This window comes from Cygnus olor, chromosome 29 (assembly GCF_009769625.2).
Source record: "Cygnus olor isolate bCygOlo1 chromosome 29, bCygOlo1.pri.v2, whole genome shotgun sequence".
NCBI lineage: Eukaryota > Metazoa > Chordata > Aves > Anseriformes > Anatidae > Cygnus > Cygnus olor.
The window spans coordinates 1,280,709-1,300,408 of NC_049197.1; the positions used below are offsets into that span (position 1 = coordinate 1,280,709).

General features: G+C 68.1%; 4 protein-coding genes across 4 annotated transcripts in view; 3 read left to right on the forward strand and 1 right to left on the reverse strand.

The window, feature by feature from the left end:
- Window positions 1-1,478, reverse strand: part of NCKAP1L (NCK associated protein 1 like) — a 2,197-nt gene extending 719 nt beyond the window's left edge. The window contains exons 1-2 of the mRNA XM_040539330.1: window positions 332-1,478; window positions 5-217 (exon numbers count right to left, since the gene is read on the reverse strand). Coding sequence (XP_040395264.1) covers window positions 5-217; window positions 332-586 — 468 coding nt within the window. The 5' untranslated portion in view covers window positions 587-1,478. The remainder of the gene's footprint in view (window positions 1-4; window positions 218-331) is intronic.
- Window positions 1,479-1,606: 128 nt separating this feature from the next.
- On the forward strand, window positions 1,607-7,672 carry GTSF1 (gametocyte specific factor 1). Its single transcript, XM_040539331.1, has 8 exons — window positions 1,607-1,896; window positions 2,424-2,550; window positions 2,642-2,722; window positions 2,829-2,904; window positions 3,022-3,257; window positions 3,704-3,834; window positions 6,781-6,949; window positions 7,452-7,672. The coding sequence occupies exons 1-8, from the start codon at window positions 1,792-1,794 to the stop codon at window positions 7,613-7,615; spliced, it is 1,089 nt and encodes a 362-aa protein (XP_040395265.1). The 5' UTR covers window positions 1,607-1,791; the 3' UTR covers window positions 7,616-7,672.
- Window positions 7,673-7,776: 104 nt separating this feature from the next.
- Window positions 7,777-12,392, forward strand: LOC121061042 (anti-sigma-I factor RsgI2-like). Its single transcript, XM_040539332.1, has 2 exons — window positions 7,777-9,790; window positions 12,360-12,392. The coding sequence occupies exons 1-2, from the start codon at window positions 8,711-8,713 to the stop codon at window positions 12,390-12,392; spliced, it is 1,113 nt and encodes a 370-aa protein (XP_040395266.1). The 5' UTR covers window positions 7,777-8,710.
- Window positions 12,393-13,281: 889 nt separating this feature from the next.
- Window positions 13,282-19,700, forward strand: part of ITGA5 (integrin subunit alpha 5) — a 14,653-nt gene continuing 8,234 nt past the window's right edge. The window contains exons 1-10 of the mRNA XM_040539333.1: window positions 13,282-13,541; window positions 14,556-14,683; window positions 15,740-15,852; window positions 16,093-16,216; window positions 16,653-16,714; window positions 17,014-17,059; window positions 18,560-18,685; window positions 19,173-19,217; window positions 19,315-19,358; window positions 19,478-19,540. Coding sequence (XP_040395267.1) covers window positions 13,330-13,541; window positions 14,556-14,683; window positions 15,740-15,852; window positions 16,093-16,216; window positions 16,653-16,714; window positions 17,014-17,059; window positions 18,560-18,685; window positions 19,173-19,217; window positions 19,315-19,358; window positions 19,478-19,540 — 963 coding nt within the window. The 5' untranslated portion in view covers window positions 13,282-13,329. The remainder of the gene's footprint in view (window positions 13,542-14,555; window positions 14,684-15,739; window positions 15,853-16,092; window positions 16,217-16,652; window positions 16,715-17,013; window positions 17,060-18,559; window positions 18,686-19,172; window positions 19,218-19,314; window positions 19,359-19,477; window positions 19,541-19,700) is intronic.

Genomic DNA, 19,700 nt, shown 5'->3' on the forward strand with positions numbered 1-19,700 from the left:
AGGCGAGGGTGACATCGGGAGGGTGGAAGGGAGGTGCTACGTGGCACGAGGCCACCCAGGAGGGTGACGCGGGGCTGGGGACAGAGGGGACATCGCGGCCCCTCACCGTGCTGCTCCGCACGTCCAGGTTAGGGAACTTCTTGTTGATGAACTTGACGCAGGGCTCCATGGCCTTGTCGCTGAGGAAGTTCGGCCGCGTCTTGGGGTCAGAGCAGGTCTGCGGGGACCCCCTGATAAAGTCAGGGCCCCCAGAACCCCCCTCCTGGGGTCACACCCCACAAGACTCCCCCACCACGGCCCCCGTTCCTTCACCCCCCACCCCAAACTCGACCTTTTTGATGTTGTAGATGCGGACGAGGACGCCCCGGCCCCGGTCGTTGAGGATGGTCAGCTTCTCGGCAAACTTGTTCTGGTACACGGAGGGCAGCGACATGGCGGCAACGTGCTGGGGGGGCCACCCCGCGTCCCCCCTCGTCCCCGATCCGCCCCGCGGCCGCGGCACCAACTTCCCCTTCCTGGGCTTCCTGGGCTGGGGCCGCCAGCACGTGATGGTGACGGGTGACGGCGACACGGCGTGACGTGACATGCAACGCCGGCCCTGGCCCTGTAACGACTCCAGCCACGGCCCTATACCACCGCCCAGGGCCGCATAATAGCACCCGGGGCTCTATAACGCCTTGCGAGCCCAATATGACAGAGTCCGAAGCCCTAACACACCACCCAGGGCCCATATTACGCTGACCAGGACCATATAACACCACTGGATCCACGTAATGATACCCAGGGCCTGTGTGTAACACCTTGCAAAGCCCACGTCACGTTGTTCAGGGCCCTATACCACCATCTGGGGCCCATATTACAGTGTCCAGACCCATCTAACACCCCCAGGTCCACATAACGCCACAAAGGGCCCATATAACAACCTCTGGGGCCCACAGAACACCACGCAGGACCCATATAATGCCCCTCAGGACCCATATAACACCCTTGGGGACCCACATAACACCCCCCAGGGCCCATATAACACTCCCTGTGTCCACGTAACACCCCCCAGGACCCATACAACACCCTCTGGGGCCCACATAACACCTCCCAGGGCCCATATAACAAACCCTAGGTCCACGTAACACCGTGTAAGGCCCATATAACACCCCCAAGTCCATCTAACACCACGCAGGACCCATACAACACCCCCCAGGGCCCATATAGCACCTCCCAGGTCCATATAACACCACGTAGGGCCCACGTAACGCCCCCCCAGGGCCCATACAACACCTCCCAGGTCCATGCAACACCCCTCAGGGCCCATATAGCACCTCCCAGGTGCATATAAGACCACATAGGGCCCACGTAACACCCCTCAGGGCCCATACAACACCTCCCAGGTCCATATAACACCACGTAGGGCCCATGTAACACCCCCAGGTCCATATAACACCCCCAGAGCCCCCACACCACCTCACAAATCCCCCCGGGCGCTATAACACCCCCGGGACCCCCCCTCAAAACAACCCCGCGGCGAAACCCAGGCCGCGTTGCCATGGCGACGCCATTAGGCCGCGTTGCCATGGCGACGCCCTCGGGCTTCGGCGGAAGCTAGGCCGCGTTGCCACGGCGACGCGTCAGGCCGCGGCGGAAGCCAGGCCGCGTTGCCATGGCGACGTGGCCACGGCCGGCGAGGCGCCGTTAGGCCGCGGCGGGAGCTAGGCCGCGTTGCCGCGGCGGAGGCCGGGGCCGGTTCGGGCCCGGTGCGAGGAGCTCGGGGCCGGGGCCGCCGGTGGGGGCCCGGCCATGGAGGCCGCCCCGGAGCCCGAGGCCCTCGTGCAGTGCCCCTACGACAGGAGCCACCGGGTGCGGGCGGCGCGGCTGCCCTACCACCTCGTCAAGTGCCAGCGGGTGAGCGGGGGGGCGGCACGGGGCTCCTCATCCTCATCTTCCTCATCCTCAACCTCCTCCTCTTCCTCATCCTCCTAATCTTCCTCCTCTTCCTCATCCTCCTCATCCTCATCTTCCTCCTCATCTTCCTCCTCATCCTCTTTCTCCTCTCCCTCATCCTCATCCTCTCCCTCATCTTCCTTCTCATCCTCCTCTTCCTCATCCTCCTCCTCCTCCTCATTCTCCTCATCCTCATCTTCATCCTCATCCTCCTCATCCTCCCCTTCCTCATCCTCCTCATCATCCTCCTTCTCCTCTTCCTCATCTTCATCCTCCTCTTCCTCCTCCTCCTCATCCTTCTCATCTTCTTCCTCATCCTCCTCTTCCTCACCTTCCTCCTCATCCTCATCTTCCCCCTCTTCCTCCTCCTCCTCTTCCTCATCCCCCTCTTCCTCCTCCTCCTCCTCCTCCTCCTCTTCCTCCTCTTCCTCACCTTCCTCCTCCTCCTCCTCCTCCTCCTCCTCACCTTCCTCCCCCCCGTCCCGCAGAACAACCCGCAGGTCGCCCGCCACCTGGCCACCTGCCCCTTCAACGCCCGCCACAGGGTGCCGCGCGCCGAGCTGCGGAGCCACCTCGCCTCCTGCCCCGACCGCCGCCAGATCGACGTCCCCCCAGGTACGGAGCCCCCCCCCCCCCCCAGGTACGCGCCCCCCCCCCCCGGCCCCCCTCCCGCCCCAATCGCCCCCCCCCCCCCCTTATCCTGCAGAGGCGGCCGCGGCCGAGACAAAAAGCCCCGAGGCCCCCGCGGCGTGGCAGAGCCCCCCGTGCCGGGAGGACTGGGAGGCAGGTGAGTGTCCCCAGAGCCCCCCGGCGTCCCCCCCGGCGTCCCCCCAAAGCTGTCACGTCCCCTTTGTGTGTCCCCCCCCCCCCCCCCCCAAAAAAAAACACAACAGAGCTGGACGGGCTGGAAGACGCCCCCCCGTTTATCCTCACCGTCACGACGGGCGAGCTGCTCCTCCCGAGCGACAGGTAAGGGACGTGTGTCCCCCCCCCCCCCCCACCACCACCACCCCCCCCCCGGGGTGCACCCCTCGGGGTGCTCCCCGCCCCGACACCCCCCTCTTTCCCCCCCCCCCCCCCCTCCAGGTGTGCCCCAGCAGCACCCCAGAGCCGGAACCGAGGCACGGTGCCCCCCCCCCCCCCGCCCCGGCGCGGAGCTGGACTTCGAGGGACCGAGGAGGGCGGCGGGGGGGCCGGGGCAGCTTTCGTCGGCCGCCCCCCGGGAGCGGGGGCACCGCAGGGCGGGGGGGGGGCAGTGCCCGCTGGGGAAAAAGTGATAGCGACGGGTTGGAAATGCACGTTTCAAGTAACGCCGCCTGCGAGTGTGCCTGCTGTCGGGGCGGGGGGGCCCTGTGGCGTCGGGGGGGGGCCCCTGTGGTGTCGTGGGGGGGGGCCCTGTGGCGTCTTGGGGGTTGGGGGGGGGGGGGGGGCGTCAGGGGAATTGGGGCCGCCACGGGGTGAGGACCACGAGGGCCCCGTGCTGCGAGCGCGCTGCAGGTCCTCCGTGTCCTGTGCCCCCCCCCCCCCGCGCCCCGTGCTGTCCCCTGCTTGTGGCACAGCCGAATTTTTTTTTTTTTTTTTTTTGGGGGGGGGGGGGCAGCAGCAGCAGCAGCCCCCCGAGCGCTGCGGGCTCTGTCGGTGTCACCGTGCCCTCGGTTTGTCCCCACGAGCTCAGGGCCAGCCTGTATCCCGCTGTTGCCCCCCCCAAAGCGTCCCCCCCACCCCCCATTTGCCCTGCCTGTGCCCTGTCCCCCCCCCCCCCCCCCAGTGTGTCCCCAGGCCCCCACTGCCCCCCCCCCGGCCCGTCCCCGAGGTCCCCTCCCCTTAACTCATCCTCGGGCGGCGACAGCGCAGAAGAGGACGGCCGAAACCGCCCCCCGTGACCCAAAACGGCTCAAGGTAACCCCAAAACCCGCCTCACGCCCCCTCCCCCGACACGTGGGGGCTGCTTCCCACCCCCCCCGTGCACCAAATCCCCCCTATTTCACCCCAAAAACCACCAAAGGAGCCTTCCTAGCCTGGCGCCAGCGGGCGCTGCCCAGATTTTGGGCGGGGGGGGGGGTATTTTATTTAATTTTAGTGCCTCTTGCACAACCCAGGCCACGTCCCCGGGGCTCGCAGGATTTCCCCACCCGGCGAGGAGGGGCGGGGGGGGTGTGGGGGGGGGCAGCCGGGGGAAGCCTCGCCAGCCCCCGCCCTGTGCGTCCTTCCAAAAAATTGTGTCACCCTGTGCCCCCCCCCCCCACCCCCCCGCGGGCACACGAACCCGTCACGCCCACCCCGTGCACAACCCCAGCGCCGGGACCGAGGGATCCCCGCGATCCTCTTCCCCCTCCCTAATTCCTTAATTTCTTAGTTCCTTAATTTCTCAATTAATTCCTTAATTTCTCAATTAATTCCTTAATTTCTCAATTCCTTAATTTCTTAATTAATTCCTTAACTTCTGAATTCCTTAACTTCTTAATTAATTCCTTAACTTCTCAATTCCTTAATTTCTCAATTAATTCCTTAATTTCTCAATTCCTTAACTTCTCAATTCCTTAATTTCTTAATTAATTCCTTAACTTCTGAATTCCTTAACTTCTCAATTCCTTAATTTCTTAATTAATTCCTTAATTTCTCAATTCCTTAACTTCTCAATTCCTTAATTTCTCAATTAATTCCTTAATTTCTCAATTCCTTAATTTCTTAATTAATTCCTTAACTTCTGAATTCCTTAACTTCTCAATTCCTTAATTTCTTAATTAATTCCTTAATTTCTCAATTCCTTAATTTCTCAATTCCTTAATTTCTTAATTAATTCCTTAACTTCTCAATTCCTTAACTTCTCAATTCCTTAATTTCTTAATCAATTCCTTAACTTCTCAATTAATTCCTTAATTTCTCAATTCCTTAATTTCCTTCCCACCCCCCCCCTTTTTTTAACTTTCCTTCCCGCAGGATATTTCCGAGCCCTTGGCGGGGGGGGGGGGGAGGACCCCAGGGAGCCCTGGCGGCGCCGGGAGGTGAGGAGGGCTCGCCGAGGAGGCGGATTTGGGGCAGTACGCGTGGAAACGGGGAATTGGTGTGTCACGCTGGCTCCCGGCCGCCCCCGGCACGCCGAAAGCAGCGGCGGGGACCCCGCGGGGCTCGGTTTGGGGGGAAATCCTGCTCTTTTTTTCTTTTTTTTTTCCTTTCTTTTTCTTTTTTTTGCAGCGGTTCACGGAGAGGTCGGGTAGAGATCCTGCGCCTTTCGGCTGGCGTGGAGAGGGGGGGAAAGCGTGCAGGAGGGGGTCACGCCCGTCCCCGCTGGCCGGGCAGAGGAGGAGCGATCTGCTGCTGCAATTAATTCCTCGCTTGCCAGGGCCGGAGCTGCAGCTGCGGAGCGCTTTCTGCGCGGCTCGTAACCCCGCTCGATGTACATCTGGCAGGAGCCGCGCATCCTGGGCTCGGCCCATCTGGGAGACTCCTTTCCTCCCTCGATCGCCTATCCAGAGCCTGGATGCTCGGAGGCGCTGCTTCCTCCCCTCTCCTCGCCAGGATTTAACCTACCTTTGCCCGAAGCCGCCTTTTTCCTTGCCCCCAGAGCCACGGTTGAACCCCCCTTGCCCGACTTTGTCAGCGGGGGTAACCCCCCGGCACCTCCCCGCGGAGAACCAGGACTCCCTCCTGAGTTTTTCCCAGCTTTTTTTTTTGTTTCTTTACCCCCGCATCCTCCCCGCCCGCGAAGCTGATCCTTTTTTGTTTGTTTTTTTCTTTTCCTCTGCCTTCCCTCGCCGGAGAGAGCGGAAACGTTTCCAGCGGGAAGCCCGCAGGTGGGAGGCCGGCCCCGATCCCTCCCCTCCCCGCCCCGCAAGGGTTAAGGAGGAATTTCTCGGGCTTTTTTTTTTTTTTTTTTTTTTTTTTTTTGTGCCTCGCTTGTTTAAAAGCCTCTGACTGGTTCGGCTTTGCCTGACATCTCTCCCCTGTGGTTTCCAGAGCAGTTTCATGTGTGCTCTGAGCCGTGCCAATAACGGCGTTGCAACACTTGCCGGGAGTTTTGCTCCGAGGGTGGATCCAGCCGGGTAGGTTCAAGGGCCGGGTTATTTTTGTCGGGGATGGCGAACGACGGGCGTTTTTCCCCGTTTTCCACCTTTTCGGCCTTGTTTTGTCTCGCTGGAAGCGGTTGGGGATCCTGGCCGTCCGCTGGAAGGGCCGAGGGTGGGCGAACTGCAGCCCCCGACACGCTGCGAGCAGCAGGGCCGGGCGCCCCCAACACCTCCCCGGGGTGCAGCAGGCACCCCAAAAACACCTCCATGAGGCGCACCAGGCACCAAAAACACCTCCACTGGACACACCGGGTGCTCCAGCGCCTCCTCGGGGTGTACCAGGCACCCCAGACACCTCCCCGGGGTGCAGCGGGCCCCCCAGACACCTCCCCGGAGCGCACTGGGCACCCCGAACACCTCCACGGGGCGCACTGGGCACCAAAAACACCTCCACGGGGTGCACCGGGCACCCCAAACACCTCCACGGGACACACCAGGCACCCCAAACACCTCCGTAGGGTGCACCAGGCACCAAAAACACCTCCACGGGGTGCAGTGGGCACCCGAAAGACCTCCTCGGAGTGCACTGGGCACCAAAAACACCTCCCCGGGGCGCAGCAGGCTCTCCAAACCCCGGGCACAGCAGGCTCTGGGGGTGCCTCTCCCCAGACTTTTGTTTGCCGGACCCCTCAACAAACCCCAAACTCCCCCGCCACGGGGCCGTTCCCCGCTCGGAGCACGCTTTGGCTGCAGCTTCGCTTCCAGAGGTGACCGAGCCAGCTGGGCTGGGATGAAAACGGAAGCTCGAGCTTAACCTTTCCGCTTTTACACCCCGCAGCGCAACGACGGCGAAGCAGACACGTGTCCGGCGTCGGATCAGCGCCGGTTTCCTTCCGCGCGCGCGGGGAGCGCTCCCAGAGCTCCTCGGCCACCGCTGCTGCTGGCAGGGCCGTCGCGGCGTCGGATTTTCCCTTCGCCTGGGCCGCGGCCAACGAGGGCACGAGGAGGTAGGGAGGGAGGGAGGGAGGGAGAGCGGCCGGGATTTTGGGCTGCGCCTGGAGGAAACGTCGCTGCCTGCTCCCGGCACAGAGACGGGGGCTCCGCGGCTCCCATCTGGCGGCGGGTTGCTCCGGGGCACAAAAAGCCGTTGGAAACCTGACGGAAAGCTGTTTGCAGGGCGCCGCTACCTGCTCGTCGTGGGCTGAGGAGGGGAAGGAGCTGCTGGGGTGGCGGGGACGGCTCCTGTGAGCATGCAGGGGATGTTTTCCTGCTCCGGGGCCCAATATTTGGCCAGCGCACGGGGGACTTAGGGGCCGGGCTGCAGCACCGGGCTGGGAAATACAAATAAATGTCACCCCCGTCGTGTTCCTGGCCGCCACCGTCAAGCAGCAAGCCCTGCCCTGACACCGCCGTGCTTCGGGGAAAGCGCAGCGGCCTCTCCGTGCTGTGTTTTGGGGAGGTTTTCTGCCCGCTCGGAGCTGCCCCGGGTGCTTTAACCGCTTCTCCCAGTTCTCCTCCACGCAGCGAGAAAACACCACGAGCGCAGCGAGCGCCCGGAGCGACGGAGGCAGCGTCCTGGCACGGCTCCCTGCAGTCCCCGCACCAAGGGGGCGTCCGCGGAGCCCCCTGCCCGGTGGGCGCCGGTGACCACGAGGGGAGACACACGAATTTAAGTCCCCGCAGCTCCGCGCCGTCTGCACGATACCCATTAAAAATTCCCCTCGCCTTAACTCAGCGCCGTCTCCCCGCTGTGATTCACCGCCGGCCGGCCCAGCGAAGGCAGAGAGAGGCCGGCGGGGGTTCTGCTGGAGGGGGCGGGGGGGGGTGTGGGGGGGAGAAAAAAACATCCATCGTCAAACTGCTCCCGAAAGCGGCAGGAAGAGGAAGAGGGCGGCTGGCAGTCGCGGGCAAATGGCAGCGGCGAGGCCCCGGCCATAAAGCCGCCCCGCCTGCCCTCGCCGAGGGGCTGGGGGAGCTTTGAAGTCGCCGGGGTGGGAGCAGCGACGCTGACGCCTCCGAAAGCTGCTGCCCACGGGGGGTGCCGCAGGAGGAGCCCCCTTCTGCTCTGCTCGGCACCCAGGGAGGTGAGAAGCCCGGCCCCAGGGGCGATTCCCTGCAGGAATCGCTCCCTGTGGAGCCCCTGGGGGAGTTTTGGCACCTCTGCTTTCATCCCCACAGCTCGGGCAGGCTGGGAGGCCGCAGACGGTGGCGCAGAAGCGGAGGAGCCGGGGGTCAGGGTCGCTCCCTGCCACCGGGGCACTTCTCTACCTGTTCGACCCTCGCTCCTTCCAAAAGCAGGGCCCGGCGCTGCCGCAGCGGCCGCCAGCCCGCGGGGGGAAGCTTCCTTCCTCCCCCCCCAGCCAGGGCGTTCCCCAGCCCGCGTTTACAGCCTCGCGGGGAGAGCTGGAGAAATTCGGGTACCGAGCGGTGCCCGGCGATGGGACGGGCCCTGCCTCGAGGGAACGGGGGCTCCAGGGGCACGGCCGCCCCACGGCGGGGCTTGGCCCGAGCTCCGCCGTCCGCCGCGCCGCTTCTGCAGGGCGAGCGGGGCTCGTTAGAGCAGGAAATTGGGCGGAAAAACGACACATGCCCCGAAACAGCGGGGACGAGGACGACAAGGGCTGGCCAGCGTCTGTCGCCTGCCTGTGTCCCTTCCACGGCACTAAAGCCCTTAAAAACGCCCCGTGGCCGCTTGGTGTTTAATCGAGGCCGCCAAGCGCGGTCCGGGGCGGATTGTGGGGTGCTTTGCGCAACGCCTGGCAGCCGGAATGGGTCAAAAAGGGCAAAAAGGGGGGGGGCTGGCGCCTGGGGGGGGGGGGGACACGACTGGTCCCGAGCATCTCGGGGACGCCCCACGCTGCAGGAGGAGTGGAGGCAGGGAGCGAAAACGGGGGGGAGCACAAGGGGGTGGCTGGGAGCGCGCACGTGTGTGTGTGTGCGCGCGCGTGGAGGAGGTGACTGAGTGTGTGCGGGAGGGGCGGGGGGTGACGTGTCCCGAGGTCCTGGCCCGGCTGTGCTCACACAAGGCACACACGCGTGTGCTCACAACTCCACGTCCCCGCACTGCCCACGGCACGGCCGGGGGGGTCCCAGGCACACGCGTGTGTCGGTCACAGCAGTGCCACCAGGGCTGTGCCCTGGGCGTGTCGGTGTCCGTGTCCATCCCCGCGTCCCTGCTGGTGTCCCTGCCCGTGTCCCCGTGCATCCCCATGTCCCTGTCCGTGCCCGTCCCCGTGTCCCTGCCTGTACCCACATCCATGTCCCTGTGCGTTCCCGTGTCCCTGCCCGTGTCCCCGTGCATTCCCGTGTCCTTGCCGGTGTCCCTGCCGATGCCCATGTCCCTCCCTGTGTCCGTGCCCGTTCCCGTGTCCCTGCCCATGTCCATACCCGTGTCCCTGCCCGTGTCCCTGTCCCTGTCCCTGCGCATTCCCATGTCCCTGCCCGTGTCCCTGCACATTCCCACCTCCCTGCCCATGTCCATATCCGTGTCCCTGCCCGTGTCCCTGCACACTCCCCTGTCCCTGCCCATGCCCATACCCGTGTCCCTGCCCGTGCCCGTGTCCCTGCCCATGTCCCTTCACATTCCCATGTCCCTGCGCGTTCCCATATCTCTGCCTGCGTCCCTGCCCGTGCCCATGCCCATACCCGTGTCCCTGCCCGTGCCCGTGCCCGTGTCCCTCCACATTCCCGTGCCCCTGCCCGTGCCTCCCTCCCGCCCTCCCTCCACCCGTGCCTGCGCCCTCCGGGGCCCCTCCTGCCCCCCGCGGCGGCGGCGGCGGCCCCCCGTGCTGGCCGGGTGCCGGCTCCCCAACGCCTGCAGCCGCCAGCGCCTTTTTGGGAAGCAGCCGGCGCGGGGCTGCACCGCGCGGCACCGGGCCCCGCGCCAGCCCCGGGGACGGCGCCAGCCCCCGCGCCCCCCACCCGGGGACACGGGCGCCCGCGGGCCCCCCGGTGTCGCTTGCGTGTGCCAACCCCCTGCCCTATGTCCCTATGTCACCCCGTGCCCCCACCCCATTACCCATGGGGATGCCGCGCCGTGGCCACCCTCGTGCCCCCCCCCCATTATGCCCCCCCCCCCCCCCTTGAGCCCAACGTGTGTGCCGGGTGCCCCAGCCAGGGGGGGGGGTTAAGGGGGGGTGCTGGGGGTGACGTGGCCCCGGCGCGGGCCCAGGCTATATAGGGGCTGACGGCGGCGGTGAGTCAGGCCCGGGGCCCCCCCCCGCAGCACCCGCAGCCCCCCCCCGGCCCCGCAGTGACTCAGGGACGCCCTGGCCATACTTAGCCGGGGGCACCCGAGCCCTGACCCCAGCGCCAGCATCCCTGGGTGGGGCTGGGGGTGTTCCGGGGAGGGATGTGGGGGGGAAGGGGGGGCCAGGAGAGGGGTTGGGGGGGGCGGGTATGGGGACTGGGGGGGGGGGGGGCACGTGGTGGTGGGGCGCCACGAGGATGGCACCCGTGGGGTGTCCCGAAGATGGGGGCCAGGGAGGTGGGGGGCAATGGGGGGCCGTGGGGATGGGGGACCTGGGGATGGGGGAGCTGGGGGTGGGGGGCGTGGGGGTGGGGGAGGTGGGGGTGGGGGAGCTGGAGGTGGGTGACCTGGGGGTGGGGGGCCATGGGGCTGGCACCCATGGGTGCCCTCAGGATGGGGGCCACGGAGACAGCACCGTGGGGGGGGGGGGGGGCTCCAGGATCAGGCTCCTCCAGGCCAGAGCGTGGGGGAAACTGAGGCACGAGCGGGGCAGCCGGCACGGCCCTGGCACGGGGACACGGGGGGAGCGTGCACAAGGGGGCACAAGCAGACGGTGCCAGGGCACACGCGTGTGCACGAGGGGGCAGAGGCCAGCGCGGGGCCGGGCGTGCGAGGCCGGGCGAGGGCAGGAAGGGCCCCGGCGCCAGCTCATTGTTCGCCACCCGCCTGTCACTTCCCCCCTCCCCAGCCCGCGGAAACGTCCCCATTGTCCCCAGTGTCCCCGCGGGCACCGTGCCCACGGGGGGCACGCACCCCCCGGTGCCCACCGGCGCGGGCGAGCTCCCACGCTTGGCACCCATGGGAGCAGCGCCCCTCGCGCGGCGCCGCATGGGGGTCCCAGGCCCGATTCGGGGGGGGGGGGTGTGTGTGACACGAGGAGGGGGGACCCCCCGTGTGTCCCCCCAGAGCCCCCCACGTCCCCCCGACCCCAGCCCAGCTGTGGCGGGCGCCATTGCATCAGCGGCGCAGGAATGCGGCGGCCCCGCGGCAGGCGTGCGAGGCCCCGGCCCCCCTGCGCACGCCCACCCCTCCCACCCCGGCCCCTCGCACGCCCGGGCACCCCCCTCGCACGGGGGGCCTGGGGGGGGCTCGGGGGGACACCCCTTGCACGAGCCGGGGGGGGCAAAAGGCACCGCTTGCACGCTCAGGCACGGCGAGCGTACACCGTTTGCACGCGCAGGGGGGGAGGCGGAACGTGCGCCGCTTGCACGCTTGCACGGTGGGGGGGGCAGCGAGCGTGCCGATTTGCACGCGCAGCCAGGTTTGCGTGCTCTCCTGGGTTTGCACACTCGTGTGGAGGAGGGTGAGCACGCCGATTTGCACACTCGCTGAGCGCAAGTCCCCAGACGTGCACAGTTCACAGGCTTGCACACCCCAAAGCCGCTCGAGGGCGGCAGCACCCGTGGGTGCTCGCCTCGCACGTCCTCGCACGCCGGCCCCGTGCCAGGGTGCTGGTGTGTCCCCACGTGTCCCTCGTGCGAGGGGGGGGGGGGGTCCCGGTCCCTCCCCCCTGGTGCAGCCGCGTGGGAACGACTCCAGCTCCGTTTCCGCTGCTTCCTTCCAGGAAACAGCCGCGGCCCCCCCGGCCCCCCCGGCCCAGCGTGTCCCCTTCCTCCCTGCCGCTGTCCCCAGGCCTGCGGCCCCGTCCCCGTCCCGCTCACGTCTGCCCCGTGTCCTGTGTCCCCCCTGTCCCACCCCGCTGCTCCCCTCCGTCTCCTGTCCCCCCCCTCCATGTCCCGTGTCCCCCCCTCCATGTCCTGTGTCCCCCCGTCCATGTCCCGTGTCCCCCAGTGTCCCTGTCCCCACACGTGTCCTCATCCCAGCCCCCACAGTGTCCCCATGCTGTCACCTCGTGCCTGTCCCACCTGGGTCCCCCCACTGTCCCCTGTGTCCCTTTGCCCACCCAGCATCCCAGTTCCCCCCCAGTACCCCGTGTCCCTTTGTCCCCTCGGTGTCCTGTCCCCCCGTGTCCTGTGTCCCCTGGTCCCCCGTTGTCCCACAACCCCCCAGAGTCCCCCAGCTCTCTGCCCCAGGGCCCCCTCCCCAGTGTCCCATGTCCCCAGCGTCCCCACGTCCACCTGGGCGTCCCCACTGCCCGGTGTCCCTGTCCCCCTCTCCACAGTGCCTCGGTGTCCCCACAGCACCCCTGTCCTCTTGGTGTCCCCCAGTTCTCCCAGTCCCCGGTGTCCCCATCCCACTGAGGTTCTCCCTACGTCCCCGTCCCCCTCGAGTGTCCCCATGTCCCCATCCTCCCAGAGTGTCCCAGTGTCCTGGTGCCTTGTGTCCCGGTGCCCGGTGTCCCTGTCCCACCAGGCTGTCCCAGTGCCCAGTGTCCTGGTGACCGGTGTCCTGGAGCCCAGTGTCCCTGTCCCCTGGGGTGTCCCGGTGCCGCTGGGGTGTCCCTGTCCCCCCAGGATGTCCCAGTGCCTGGTGTCCCTGTCCCCTTGGGGTGTCCCAGTGACCAGCGTCCCGGTGCCCAGTGTCCCTGTCCCCCTGGGATGTCCCTGTCCCCCCGGGCTGTCCCGGTACTCCTGGGGTGTCCCTGTCCCCTCGGGGTGTCCCAGTGCCTGGTGTCCTAGTGCCTGATGTCCCAGTGCCCAGTGTCCCTGTCCCCCCGGGGTGTCCCTGTCCACCCGGGGTGTCCCGGTGCCCCCAGGCTCTCTTGGTGCCTGGTGTCCCAGCTCCCAGTGTCCCTGCCCCCCCCCGGCTGTCCCAGTAACCCTGGGGTGTCCCTGTCCCCTTGGGGCGTCCCGGTGCCCGGTGTCCCAATGCCCGGTGTCCCGGTGCCCAGTGTCCCTGTCCCCTTGGGGCGTCCCGGTGCCCGGCGTCCCCGTTCCCGGTGTCCCTGTCCCCTCGGGGTGTCCCGGTGCCCGGTGTCCCGGCTCCCGGTGCCCCCGTCCCCCCCCCCCCCGACACCATCCCGTTGCCCCGGCACATCCCCGTCCCCCGGGGTTTCCCCCACCCCCCGTCCCCCCCTCCCCGCTGCCCGGTGCCGGTGCCGGTGCCGGTGCCCGGCGGGGCTCTGGCTCCTCCCCGGTGAGTCACGGCGGGGCGGAGCGGCCGGGGCCCCCCCCGGGCACTTTCCGAGGGGACTCGGGAGCGGGAGGCAGCGCCGAGCCCGGCCAGCCCCGCTCCGCCATGGCCCCGGCCGCGGCCCCGGTCCCCCCCCGGTGCCGCCGCTCCCGGTGCCGGTGCCGGGCGCTGCTCCCGGTGCTGCTCCCGTTGCTGCTGCCGCCGCCCCCCCCCGCCGCCGCCTTCAACCTGGAGGCGTCGAGGCCCGTCGCTTTCCGAGGGGCTCCCGGTTCCCTTTTCGGCTTCGCTTTGGATTTTTACCTGCCCAAACCCCGGAGGTACCGGCACCGGCACCGGGAGGGCACCGGGCAGCGAACACCGGGGGTGGCTCCGGGAAGAGGGCACCGGGCGTGGGGCGAGGGGGTGGGCACCGGGAGGGCACCGGGAGGGGACCGGGGACCGGGGAAGGGGGGACCGGGGGGGAAGGGGGAGCGGGGAGCGGGGATTTGGGACCGGGGAGCGGGGAGCGGCCACCGGGACGGGGAGCGGGGGCGGGAGGGAGGGAGCGGCCCGGCGGGACCGGGAGCGGCCCCCGGGGGCGGGGAGCGGGGAACCGGGAACTGGGAACCGGGAACTGGGAACGGGGACCGGGAACTGGGAACCGGGAACCGGGAACCGGGAACCGGGACCGGAACGGGAGGCGAGGGACGGGACCGGGAACCGGGAACCGGGGCGGGACCGGGCCGGGGGACCGGGAACCGGGGGCGGGCCGGGAACCGGGGGCCGAGTAACGGGAACGGGACGGGGCCGGGAACCGGGACCGGGGGGGGCTGAGCCCCGCTCCCGGACCCCGCGCCGGCCCCCGCCGCGCCGGCTCCCCCCCGCCGGGGGTCCCGGAGCGTTTCCTGTAACCGGAGCCGGAACGGCCTCGGGCCGGGGGGGGGGCACCGGGGGGGGGGGGGGGGGGGGCTCGGCCGGGTCCCGGTTGCCCCCTCCCCTCCCACCGCTTTTGCTCCCCCCCCCCGACCTTTTGGGGACCCCCCCACCCCCGTGCTCCCGAAGCCCCGGGGGTCCCCGTACCCCCCCTGCCCCCCCCTCCCCGGTGGGTGCCCCCCCCCCCTCCGTGCCCCCCCCCACCCCCGGTCCTTTCCCCCCCCCCCCCTCACCCCCCCCCGGTGGTTTTGGAGCTTCCTCTCCCACGGAGCGGGGCTGACTCAGAGGCGCCTGCAGGACCCACCCGGGGGGGGGAGGCACCCAAAAGTCCCCGCCGTGTCCCCGGGGGGGCGGTGGCAGACGTCCCCCCCCCCCCCCGGCCACCCCCGAGTGTCACCGTGCTGTGTTCCCCCCCCCAGTGTCAGCATCCTGGTGGGGGCCCCCAAGGCCAACACCAGCCAGCCCAACGTCACCCAGGGGGGGGCCGTCTACCACTGCCCCTGGCCCCCCGGCGCTGACTGCACCCCCATTGACTTCGACCACATCGGTAAGGGCACGGGGTTGGGGACAGGGGCACGGGGTTGGGGACAGGGACACATGGACTTGGGCATAGGGATGGGGACGAGGGCACAGGGACAGGGACAGAGGGATGGGGACAGGGACAGGGGGACAGGGGCACAGGAATGGGGATGGGGACAGGGGGATGGAGACGGGGACAGGGGCATGGGGACAGGGACAGGGGGACGGGGACAGGGATAGGGGCATGGGGACAGGAGTGTGGGGATGGGGACAGGGACAGGGGCACAAACATGGGGACAGGGACACATGGACTTGAGCACAGGGGCGGGGATGGGGGCACGGGGATGGGGACGGGGGCACAGGGAGAAGGACAGGGGCATGGGGACAGGGACACGAGGATGGGGACAGGGACAGGGATGGGGACAAGGCTGGGACAAAGCCAAGCGCTGGGATGGGGCTGGTGGGGCGTGGGGACAGGGGACAGGGTATGGGGACGGAGCACGGCCAGGCGTGGGGACAAGGCACAGGGACTGAACACCGCTGGGCGTGGGGACGGGGAAGGGGGACAGGGCACGGGGACAGGGCATGGGGGTGGCACCCGGACATGGGGATGGGGACAGGGCACGGGGACAGGGCTCGGGGGTGGCACCCGGACACGGGGATGGGGACGGGGCACGGGGACAGGGCACGGGGGTGGCACCCGGACACAGGTTTGGGGACGGGGACACCGCTGTGCGCGGGGACTGGCACGGGGACAGGGACACCGCCGGGCATGGGAACGGGCACAGCTGGGGCCGGGAGCCGTGGGCATCGGGGCCAGGGACAGAGACGTGGCCCCAGCACCCCGTGGCCCCTATAGCCCCCTATGGCCCCCGTGCCACCCTGTGCCCCCCCCCCGCGCCCGTCCCCGCGTTGTCCCCCCCCCACGGCCTTGGCCCCGCGGCTGCGCTGCGCCCGGCTGGTTAACGATAAACCCGGGGGCTGGGGGGGGGGGGCGGCAGGGGCTGGAATTGGGGGCCTGGGGGGGTCGGGGGGGTGGGGGGAGCAGGGGGGGGGCTGACCCTCGCGTCCCCCCCTCCCCCAGGGACCCGCAGCCACGACTTTGGGGGCAACGGCACCGAGAACCCCGACCCCGTGGAGTTCAAGTCCCTGCAGTGGTTCGGGGCCACCGTGCGGGCACACAACGCCTCCATCCTGGTACGGGGGGGGGGGGGGGGGCACACAAAAATGGGGGGGGGGGTACACAAAAATGGGGGGGGGGGTCCTGGTCATAGGGCACATGGTGGGGGGGGGGGCACAGAGTGCCTGGGGCTGGGTTTGGGGGTCCGGCTGCGTGCGGACCCCCTCCCGTGCCCCCCGTTTCCCTGTGCCCACCGTGTCCCCCCCTCCTTTGCCGTGCCCCCCCCCCCTTCTGTGTCCCCCCCCCACCCCCCCCAGGCTTGCGCCCCCCTGTACAGCTGGCGCCCCACCAAGGACGAGGGGGGCCGGGACCCCGTGGGCACCTGCTTCCTCTCCATCGGCAACTTCTCCAAATTCGTCGAGTACGCGCCCTGCCGCTCAGGTCGGCCCCCCCTCGCCCCCCCCCCGACACCCCTTGACCCCCCCAGACCCCCCCCGGACCCCCATTACCCCCCCCCCGAGCCTGGCATCAAGTGACACCCTCCTGTCCGCCCCCCCCCCCCCCCATCTTTTGTGTTACCCATGGGTGACACCCCCATGCCTGGCACCCCCAAGGTGTCCCCCCCCACCCAAGGGACCCCCCCCCCATCGTCCCTCCCCCCCCCCAAAGAACCCCCCCCCGCCCAGGTGTCCCCCCCCCCCCTCAGCCTGGCATCCAGAGGAGGTGGCACCCCCCCAGCCTGGCACCCATGGGTCCCCAGGCCCTCCCAGCATGGTGACACCCCCGCAGCCCCCCCAGCCCAGCACCCATGGGACCCCAAGCTGCCCCCCCCCCCCAAAAAAAAATGACCCCCCCACTTTTCTCCCCCCCCCCCCAGATCTGAACTCTGCAGCCGGGCAGGGCTACTGCCAGGGGGGCTTCAGCGCCGAGTTCACCCAGGTGGGGGCACGGGGGGGCACGGGGGGGGTACGGGGGGGTACGGGGGGCGTGGGGGATATATGGGGACACGGGGGGGGGGGCGTGGGGATGGGGGGGCCCTGGACCCCCAAGGCTGGGGAGGGGCTGAGCATTGGGGTGGGGATGAGGTGGGGGCGATGGGGTATTTGGGGGTATGGGGGGGGTAGAGGGGGGGTTGGGGGGGTATATGGCGGTGCTGGAGGGGGGGTATGGGGGGGTGTTAGGGGTCGGGGGGGGGCGTGCTGGGGGGGGCTGTTGGCTGAGGGGCTGTGTCGCTGCAGACGGGACGCGTGCTCCTGGGGGGCCCCGGCAGCTACTTCTGGCAAGGTGAGACCCCCGCGTGGCCCTAACTGCACGTGAACGCCCCTGCATGCCCCTAAATATTCCTAAATGCCCCTAAATACCCCCAAAATACCCCTGCCTGCCCCTAAATGCACCTAAATGCCCCTAAATATTCCTAAATGCCCCCTAAATACCCCCAAAATACCCCTGCCTGCTCCTAAGTGCACCTAAATGCCCCTAAATAGCCCCCAAATACCTCTGTCTGCCCTTGAGTGCCCCTAAATACCCCCTAAATGCCCCCTAAATGCCCTCTAAATACCTCTGCCTGCTGCTAAATACCCCCAAATGCCCCTGCCTGCCCCTAAATGCCCCCTAAATGCCCCCTAAATACCCCCACCTGCCCCTAAATACCCCCTAAATGCCCCCTAAATGCCCCTGCCTGATCCTAAATACTCCCCTAAATGCCCCCTAAATGCTCCTGGCTGCCCCTAAATACCCCCCAAATACCCCCACCTGCCCCTAAATGCTCCCTAAATACCCCCTAAATGCCCCCTGAATGCCCCTGCCTGTTCCTAAATACCCCCCGAATGCCCCTGGCTGCCCCTGAATACCCCCCAAATGCCCCCACCTGCCCCTAAATGCCCCCTAAATGCCCCTGCCTGTTCCTGAATACCCCCCGAATGCCCCTGGCTGCCCCTAAATACCCCGCAAATGCCCCCACCTGCCCCTAAATGCCCCCTAAATGCCCCTGCCTGTTCCTGAATACCCCCCGAATGCCCCTGGCTGCCCCTAAATACCCCGCAAATGCCCCCACCTGCCCCTAAATGCCCCCTAAATGCCCCTGCCTGTTCCTGAATACCCCCCGAATGCCCCTGGCTGCCCCTAAATACCCCGCAAATGCCCCCACCTGCCCCTAAATGCCCCCTAAATGCCCCTGCCTGTTCCTGAATACCCCCCGAATGCCCCTGGCTGCCCCTAAATACCCCGCAAATGCCCCCACCTGCCCCTAAATGCCCCCTAAATGCCCCTGCCTGTTCCTGAATACCCCCCGAATGCCCCTGGCTGCCCCTAAATACCCCGCAAATGCCCCCACCTGCCCCTAAATGCCCCCTAAATGCCCCTGCCTGTTCCTGAATACCCCCGAATGCCCCTGGCTGCCCCTAAATACCCCGCAATGCCCCCACCTGCCCCTAAATGCCCCCTAAATGCCCCTGCCTGTTCCTGAATACCCCCCGAATGCCCCTGGCTGCCCCTAAATACCTCCCGACTGCCCCCACCTGCCCCTAAATGCCCCCTAAATGCCCCTGCCTGTTCCTGAATACCCCCCGAATGCCCCTGGCTGCCCCTAAATACCCCGCAAATGCCCCCACCTGCCCCTAAATGCCCCCTAAATGCCCCTGCCTGTTCCTAAATACCCCCCGAATGCCCCTGGCTGCCCCTAAATACCTCCCGACTGCCCCCACCTGCCCCTAAATGCCCCCTAAACCCCCCCACCCCCCCCGGCCCCGGCAGCCCCCCGGGTGCTGAGTGTCGCCGCGCCCCCAGGGCAGGTGATGTCGGCCACGCAGGAGCAGATCGCGGCCTCGAGCTACCCCGAGTACTTCATCCAGGACGTGGCCGGGCAGCTGCAGACGCGCCAGGCGGCCCCCACCTACGACGACAGCTACATGGGTCGGGGACACGGGGACGGCGGCGGGGGGGGCGGGGGGGGGACATGGAGGTGTGTGGGGTCGTGGGGATGTGGGGACACGGGGTCATGGGGACGTGGGGATGTGGGGACGTCAGAGGTGTATGGGGACGTGGGGTCATGGGGATGTGGGGGCACGGATGTGTGTGGGGACATGGGGACATCGGGATGGGGGGACGTGGAGGTGTGTGGGGACATGGGGATGTGGGGACGCAGAGGTGTATGGGGACATTGGAGCTGGGATGTGCATGGGGACATGGGGACACAGGGACACAGAGGTGTACAGGGTCATGGGGACAGGGATGTGGGGCGGACATGGGGACATTGGAGCTGGGGATGCGCATGGGGACACGCGGTGACATGGGAACAGGGAGGGGGGACGTAGGGGACAGGGGACATGGCGCAGGGGTGCGGGGACACGGTGACACGGGTGGCACAGGTGACACCTCTCACCCCCCCCCCCCCCCACAGGCTACTCAGTGGCAGTCGGTGAGTTCAGCGGGGACACGACGCAAGGTGGGTGCCACACGGGGTGACGCGGGGCTGGGGGGGGGTGACAAGAGGCTGGCGGGGGGACACAGCACGTGTGACAGCGCCACTTTGTCCCTTGCAGACTTCGTGGCCGGTGTCCCCAAGGGCAACCTCACCTACGGCTACGTAAGGCTGCGGGGATGTGGGGACGTGGCGGGGGGCACCGTGGGGTGGGGGGGCCCTGGGTGTCTGGGTCCCTTGTCCCCCACCCCAGTGTCCCCTCCCCCCCCCGTGTCCCCCCCCAGGTCACCATCCTCAACGGCACCAACATGAAGTCCCTCTACAACTTCTCCGGGGAGCAGGTGGGGGTGCTGGGGGGGGGGTCACCCTTGGGGGGGGGGGGGTTTGGGGTGCCCATGGGGGGCGATGGGGTAGGGTGGGGGGGCTGGGTGCTCACTGCGGGGGGGGGGGGGGGGGGGAGGAGGAGGGGACAGTGCTGGGAGGTAGGGGGACACCCAGGTAGGGTTT

Bases quoted from the DNA above. Each gene is read 5' to 3' on its own strand.
- GTSF1 (XM_040539331.1), top strand. From the start codon at position 1,792: ATGGAGGCCGCCCCGGAGCCCGAGGCCCTCGTGCAGTGCCCCTACGAC. The intron at 2,551-2,641 runs GTACGGAGCCCC...CTTATCCTGCAG, and splicing joins CCAGATCGACGTCCCCCCAG to AGGCGGCCGCGGCCGAGACA. The intron at 3,835-6,780 runs GTAACCCCAAAA...TACACCCCGCAG, and splicing joins GTGACCCAAAACGGCTCAAG to CGCAACGACGGCGAAGCAGA.
- LOC121061042 (XM_040539332.1), top strand. From the start codon at position 8,711: ATGGGTCAAAAAGGGCAAAAAGGGGGGGGGCTGGCGCCTGGGGGGGGG. The intron at 9,791-12,359 runs GCGCGGGGCTGC...GGTGTCCCCCAG, and splicing joins GCCTTTTTGGGAAGCAGCCG to TTCTCCCAGTCCCCGGTGTC.